This window comes from Sinocyclocheilus anshuiensis, unplaced genomic scaffold, assembly GCF_001515605.1.
Source record: "Sinocyclocheilus anshuiensis isolate Anshui unplaced genomic scaffold, SAMN03320099.WGS_v1.1 scaffold234, whole genome shotgun sequence".
Classification (NCBI taxonomy): domain Eukaryota; kingdom Metazoa; phylum Chordata; class Actinopteri; order Cypriniformes; family Cyprinidae; genus Sinocyclocheilus; species Sinocyclocheilus anshuiensis.
The window spans coordinates 357,922-365,741 of record NW_015544165.1 but is presented as its reverse complement, the minus strand read 5'-3'; the positions used below and the strand labels follow the sequence as shown (position 1 = coordinate 365,741).

The 7,820-nt window shown below is 38.6% G+C and overlaps 1 protein-coding gene and 1 long non-coding RNA gene across 2 annotated transcripts; one reads left to right on the top strand and one right to left on the bottom strand.

The window, feature by feature from the left end:
* Window positions 1-1,132: 1,132 nt before the first annotated feature.
* LOC107695762 (prepro-urotensin II-gamma) lies at window positions 1,133-3,548 on the top strand. The gene is made up of 4 exons (XM_016495796.1): window positions 1,133-1,238; window positions 1,682-1,795; window positions 3,275-3,318; window positions 3,435-3,548. The coding sequence occupies exons 1-4, from the start codon at window positions 1,133-1,135 to the stop codon at window positions 3,546-3,548; spliced, it is 378 nt and encodes a 125-aa protein (XP_016351282.1).
* Window positions 3,549-6,744: 3,196 nt separating this feature from the next.
* Window positions 6,745-7,581, bottom strand: LOC107695743 (uncharacterized). Its single transcript, XR_001635026.1, has 3 exons — window positions 7,505-7,581; window positions 7,151-7,323; window positions 6,745-6,765 (listed from the first exon to the last, which is right to left on the bottom strand). It is a non-coding gene; the product is annotated as an uncharacterized LOC107695743 (long non-coding RNA).
* Between the last annotated feature and the right edge of the window lie 239 nt (window positions 7,582-7,820).

The following is a 7,820-nucleotide window of genomic DNA, read 5'->3' as shown; positions in this document are numbered from 1 at the left end:
ACATTAGGCTACTAAAAAGTAATAGCAACTTATTATTCAGTAAATTTTCTCAACTTTATGTAAGCTGAATTTTAAAATATAATAACAAATGCAAAGTTATAAAGTGCTCCTCAGAGGTGTGGGATGATATTCTGCCCTCTTCTGGCGTTTGAGTCTTAAAATTCATGCATTGTGAAGGAAACTATAGTTCCCTTTCATGGGAACTTCGAACTGCGTCCTCTAGGGGTCGCTATGGGGAACGCCGTGTCTCGTTCCCTACTCAGGGAACCATGGTTACATAAGTAACCTGAGACGTTTTGTATTGCATTATATGTTATGTGCTATGTGAGTTCAATGTGCATGGAGTGTACTGTGAATTTATGTTTAATGTTGGGAGCAGTTCAGCCAAGCAAATACCTCATAAAATCAATCTTACATAGCCTATGAGGTTCACAGATGTAGCCAGACTGTGAGTGACGTACATCCTTTTCAAACGACTAATTTCTCACGTCTGCTCTGTCTGATTATACTCCACGCTTTGTAACTGTCAAATGTGCATCACTAATACATCTTTGGCAGTGGGTGATAAATGTCATGCTCTCCTCAGCAGACGAGTAATCTGGACTTTATATCCCTGGAGCTCTTGAGTTTCATTTTTATTACCCTCATTGACAATGTTGTTGGCATCAGTGTGGCTGCCTGAATTCCCAATAAAATATTTGTACCTATGCATCAGTTAACCAGGCTTTTCTGTGAATTTAAAGAGATATATTTTCATCCTTTCCAACGTAAAAGAACTAGATTCATGGGCTAAATAAGTCGGCTGACATAAAATAATCTCTTTATGTGTTTTGCTGTCTCAAGAGTTGATAGATGGAGATTTGCACACCTGAGACCCCCAATTGACAAATTCAGTAAAACATTGAGATTCAAAGGTGATAAAGCCACCGTGGCTTGCTATACCAGTCATCCTCATTTATTCATGGATATTAACTCAACAGGATCCACATTTTTAAATAGTATTCTCAATAAAAACACTGCATTGATTATGATTCACTCAGCTTTGGAAGAGTGGTGTATATAAGAAAAGAGAGCATTCATCCGCCTCATTCACCAAAGCCTGACCTGATAGGACCTTCAACCTGCTGCAGAGATGATCTGTAACCTGCTTCTGTCCTGCTCTGTCCTCCTGCTCTCCTGCAGTCATCTGTTAGCACATCCTGTTACAGACACAGCTGACATGACTTTCAGCGGCCCTGGTGAGTGCATTCAGACATAATGTTTCAGATGTTATTTTTAATTTAATTTAATTTAATTTAATTTAATTTAATTTAATTTAATTTAATTTATATATTGGATATTTTTCTCCCCTGACAAAGTTTGTTGATTTATTTATATATATTGGATATTTTTTTCTATATTTTTTTTCTTCCTATGAATGGATTTATTGAATAATGTAATGGTTAAGTGCATTTAGCATTGTTTTTGTCCAAGGAGACAATCTTAGAACATCTATCTCTTGTGTGTGTGTGTGTGTGTGTGTAGTTAAGCACTGATACAACACACATTTTCATCGACAACTGCCTTAAATGAGTACACAGGGTGCAAAAATCTAACATTACTTTTTTAATGCTGGGGCCAAATAGCAATATTGGTAAATTTGCTGTAGCTGATGAAATAACTGCTGTGATTGCTGCTTTAGATTCAGTGGAAGAGGCAGGAGGGGTCAGTCCAGATGATTTCTCTGTCTCTGATCTCAATGATCTCCTGCAGAGGGTGGCAGTCGCAGGATATTCCCCAATGCTCAGCCAAGAGAGTGAGACTCATTTATCTGACACAGACATTTAATCTCAAAAGTTACAACGGTCCCATCTTTCAGTGTTACTGAAAGTTCTTCTGTAGACGATAAAAGAAATCACTCTTTTGTACCTTGAATCAAGAGATCAAGATGGCGCCGCAAATGGCAGCCAGGACGCTGAGCTCCGCGATTCTTCTATTGTTTTTGTTTGTTTGTTCTGTGTTTTGTCATTCTTCTTCTATAAGTTTTACCAGAGACGAACTCCTTAACATTAAGCAGCACATCCCAGACAATATTTTTCCGGTTTTTGATTATTCGGACGTTTTGTTGGACATTCTAGTCGGAGGTACGGCTGTGTTGTTCAAACGCTTGTGCAGACGCAGAAGAGGGAAACGCGCCGGCGCCCTGGTGAAGCTCCACGCGCGCGGCTTTCGGACTGCGCTCCCAAGCATTCATCTCGCGAATATCCGTTCCCTTCCTAACAAAACGGATGAACTTCTCCTCCTCACCCACACCAACGAGGACTTTTCTAACTCTGCTGCACTGTGCTTCACTGAAACCTGGCTGAGTGAAGCCATTCCGGACAACGCACGTCATCTGCCGGGCTACCAGCTGTTCAGAGCGGATCGCATCGCGGAGTTAACGGGGAAAACCAGAGGTGGTGGATTGTGTTTCTACATCAACGAAAGTTGGTGTTCAGATGTAACAACGCTGTTGCAAAAAAGGCCCAGCAGAGGTTGTACTTCCTTCGCCAGCTGAGGAAATTCAACCTGCCACAGGAGCTGCTGAAACAGTTCTACTCTGCTATCATTGAGTCTGTCCTGTGTTCATCCATAACTGTCTGGTTTGGTTCAGCTACCAAATCAGACATCAAGAGACTACAACGGACAGTCAGGACTGCTGAGAGGATTATTGGTGCCCCTCTGCCCAGCCTCCAAGATCTTTACATCTCCAGAGTGAGGAAAAGGGCTAAAAAAATCACCTTGGACCCCTCACACCCAGCCCACTCTCTCTTCGAACTGTTGCCTTCTGGTCGGCGCTACAGAGCACTGACCACCAGAACAGCCAGGCACAAGAACAGTTTTTTCCCACAGGCTATATTCAGTCTGAACAATTAATCTTTCATAATTATACATCGTCCATCACAACTAACATAGTTATACTTATATTAAACTGCACACTTTGTAAATAACATATCTGCACACTAATAAACATATATGTACATTTATCTAAATAATTACATTTTTTCCTATACTTCTATTTCTGTATATAGTACATTATTCAATTTTTCTTTTTTATTATATTAGTGTTATATTACATCCCTACTGTGTTATTCCTATGTATGTCTGCACTATCATGTATGTCTGCACTATGTTTGTACTTTCTTCTACACTGGACGCTCCTGTCATCAAGTCAAATTCCTTGTGTGTGTAAACATACTTGGTAATAAAGCTCTTCTGATTCTGATTCTGAATGCTCATACTGTTCTTTTCACAGATAACAAAGTGCCTGGGCAGATTCCTAAACAAGCTCTTAGAGAGGTAAACAAAATAACAATCTCTAAGCATGTAAATAATGCTGTGTTCACGTGTATTATCTAGCTATATTACATTTTCATTGCAAATATGTGAGCAACAGCCTCTGTTTCTCTTTTAAGTTACTGTTAGAAAAACCGTATCGCCTCATTCCTCCCAGAGGTCTGTGGGGCAGCAGGAGACAGTTCAGGAAGAGAGGTGGCGGTGCGGATTGCTTCTGGAAATACTGTGTTTGAGGCCATAGGGCTTTTATAGCTTTTCCTACCAGTATGGACTCTCTCTCTCTCTCTCTCTCTCTCTCTCTCTCTCTCTCTCGTGCGCATGCATGGGCGTTTGTGGAGCATGTGTGAGAGCTTAGTGAGTGTGAGCGCGTGTATTTGCTTTTGTCGTGTGTTTCCTTACTTTTTTCTTTCTTTTTTTTCTTTCTAAGTTTTTTTATTTGATTTAGTATTTATTTTGTGTGTGTTTTGTTAGTGCTGCCTGCTTTCTTAGAAAGCATGGCAGCTCAGGGTGGGAATGGGCTTGATTTCCTCACACGGCGTCACGGAGTTAAGATAGTATCCGTGGTGAGTGTGGAGGCTTGCTGTCTGGGTGTAGGAGAAGTTGTTGGCCATCAAAATATTCTCTCTGCATCCAGAATGAATAACACGACCGTGATTTTTTTGAATACGGTGGAAAGAGCAAACGAGGTGGTTGCGCGAGGAATAATCATCGATGAAATGCTTACACCTGTTTTGCCTCTGATATTACCATAAAAGAAAGTCACAATATCGAATATCCCTCCTTTTCTTAGTGATGATATTTTGATACAAGCGCTTTCACGTTATGGAAAGTTGCTTTCGCCGTTCAAAAAGATTGCGATCGGGTGCGAGTCTCCTTTATTGAAACATATCGTTTCATTTAGGAGATTCGCTTTCATGATAATTAAAGACGACGCTGAACTGGACTTGGCACTAAATTTCCGTGTGGATGATTTCGAATATGTAGTGTTTGTGACTACTGACAAAATGAAATGTTTCGGATGCAATAAATCAGGCCACTTAATCCGTTCATGCCCTGACAAGAGTAACGCAGCTGGAGGTAGTAAGGACAGTGCTGCAAATGAGGAAGATAGGCCTACTGTAAAACCGTCTGAGGTCGGTCCGGCCGAAGCAGTGCCGACCGCGGATAAACTTGCTGGGGAAGGAACATCTGTCGTGGGGCCTGTGGAAGCTGGATCGACCTCAACGGAATCAACGAGTGAAGGTAGGGATACTCCAGAAACTTCTCTAAATGCAGAAACTGGATTGTTGAACAGTGATGTAGAAAATGTGAGGGAAGAAGATGTGTCTGAGGTAGAAGCAGAGAACAAGATGTTCAAAGTACCGACAAAAAGGAAAAATGTGGAAAAGATCAGTAGTGCAAAGTGTTTTAAGAAAGGAGAAGTGTTTGAAGAACAGAAAGAGTCAGAAAGTGAAATGTCTGATTCAAGTATAGTGTTGTCGCAGACTGAAGGTATGAGCAGAAGTTATGATGTTGATGACATAAAACGTTTTCTTAGTATCACAAAAAACAAGAGAGGTGTGGTTGTAAAGGAATATTTCCCTGATGATGCACAATGGGGAGCCTAGTTAATTTGTCTGGACCAGTTTTTGAGAATGTGGAAAGAGTTGCTACGAGTCTGAAGATTAAGTCAAGACGATTTGTTTTTCATTTATTAGAAAAATGGAAAAAAACACTCACTTCTGATGAACTGAAACGTTTATTGGACCACTGTGAAAGCAAAAATGTGCCTAATGAAAGTGATGTTTTATCTGATTTTGTTCTTTTACCTGTTTTAGATGATGTTTCAGGAATGTTTCTAAGCCCTGGAAAATCCTTATGTCTTAAGTTTTTTTCAAGTACTGGTAAATCTTTTTATAAAGCTTGTGTTCTTGTTTTTAACAAAAAATCACTTGATAAAAGGGTTGACACACCATGGCGTGATGTTTTAAAACTGGATGATGATGTAAAACCAGAATGGAGGTCATTGTATAAGCCACCTTTAAGCAAAAGAGTTGGGGACATACAGTGGAGACTTTTACATGGTGTGTTAGCAGTTAATGCTTTTATTTCAGTTTTAAATTCTGATGTTACTGCAGAGTGCCCTTTTTGTTTTAAGAGAGAAACTGTTTTTCATGCGTATATGGATTGTTTTAGACTAGAAAGGATGTTTGGGTTATTACATAATTTATTTGATAGTTTTAATGAATCTTTTTCTATAAACGTATTTATTGCTGGTTTTAGATATGTTAGAAGAAAGAGGTTTATTTGTCAGTGTTTAAATTTTTATAGGTCAAGCAAAATTAGCAATCTATATGAGTAGGAAAAACAAGATAGAACTGGGTGTAGATCAAGATACTAATACTCTGTTTTTAGCCACCGTAAAATCCAGAATACTTGTTGATTTTCATTTTTATACATCCATGGATGACATCTCGTTTATGTATTTTCCGTTGGAGTCGATGAGAATAAGAGCTTCTGTTTGGGTGGGGTTGTATGGAGCAGTGCAGTGGGCTTTGGTCTGTGGATCTGACGAAGAGCGAGGCTCATCCGCTGCAGGTGATTGCTGATTGTCAGTGGGGGTCTCTAGACAGGTCAGGTGTTTAGCGTGAGATGCTTTGGATGATGAAACGTGAAGAAGTTGTTCCTTCATATTATTTATAAGTTCATCCTTCTTTCGAAGTTCTGATTTCAACACAGACAGTTCTTCCTGCATTTCTGTTTTAATTTCTGTTATCTGTCTTCTGAAAGTTGATTTGAATTCCTTCAGCTCTTCTCTAGCTTGGTGAAGCTCCTTTGACATCTGTTCTTTGTTTCTCTGCAGGTATTCAGTCTCTTGTTTTAAATTCATCATGTCCTTTTTAAGCTGCTCTCTCTCTCTCGCACGCACGCACACACATTGCAGAAGCAAAAATATACAGGACAGAGTTATAAAAATATGCGCAAAACAGTTGCTTCACAGAGAGATTGATATTAACCAATAACGTAAAATATCTGGGACTTTTTTCTACATATCTTCAGCTTTTATGTGTCTGTAAATTTTTAATGACATATATTTCTGGAATATTTTGGATTTAGTGCCAATACTATCTTTATAGAAGAGACCACATAGCTGTACTGTATAAGACCTATAAATAACAGCAAAAATAAAATAACCAAAAAAATAATAAAAAGCCTCCATTCTTTGTCCATAATGTTGTTTAATTTCCCCTTCGAAACACATTTGTATATTTTGTAACTCCTTTTATTTATTGTCTTACAATGAGTTCTTCATGCGGATGAGATTTGTGTGTAAACCTAGTAGATTTGGATTTATCGATTCAAGCATTTTTGAGACAGATGAATCAAACAATGACTATTCTTCAACCTTGGAGGCTGGACATCCACTTTTCTGGAGAAGACAAACGGTATCTAGGTGCATCTACGGACTTACTGAACACACACACACACACACACACACGAAAAATACAAGCCAAAGTTAAGCTATGATATGTGTTAAACACCACTTGTCACTTTTACTCTATTTATATAAAATATAAAGAATATATATTAAAAAATAAACACGTTTTTGGTCATGTAAAGGGCACTAAGTACAGTCTTACAAATAAAGGCATCTATGGTGCCATTAAGAACCTTTAACATCCATGGAATCTTTCCATTGTATAAAAGGTTCTTTATAGTGGAAAATTGTTCCAAAATATTCTGTAGTGTACACTAAGAAAAAATGGTTCTTTTAAGAATTGATAACTTAAAATGTTTTTGGGAAGACTTAATGGCCTGCTGTTTTAAAAAGATCAGCATGTTAATGGTTATTTACCTGCTGTGGACTCTTGAGGGTAAGGCTCTATGAATTGCTACTCCAAGACGTGGCAGGTCTCTCTTCTCCAGATCCTCAGTATTAGGCCACAGAACCTCAGGAGAGTCCATCAGCTCTGTGTCCTGTTCCTCCTGCTCATTGACTGGAGTCATCGCTGTCAGGAGCTCTATCATCTAACAGCACGTATACACACACAAATGCACGCACGCACACACACACACACACACACACACACACACACGCGCGCACATACAATAAAAGTAGTTCAACATTCCTTAAACAAAAACTGATGAGCAATTTCTCATTTTTATGACTATATGACACTACCTGAGAAATCAATATAAGTTGCTTCACCTCTCTGACAGTGTGAGCAGCAGTGTGTACAGGCTGACTGTCACCCCACAAAACACACAGCAGCAACAGACTGACAGACACGCTGAACGTGCCCTTCATTATATCTGTAAAACTGAACACAATCATAATGATGCACTAATAAATGAGGTCTCAAAAAATTTAATAATTTCATAAATACATAAATTACACAATAAAAGAAAATAGCCAATAAATTATCTTTTAGGCATTAAACAAATATATAATAATTGTTAAATAGAATAAATAATATGTAAATAAATAGTATACATTTTAATAGTAGAACGTGACTTACAATAAT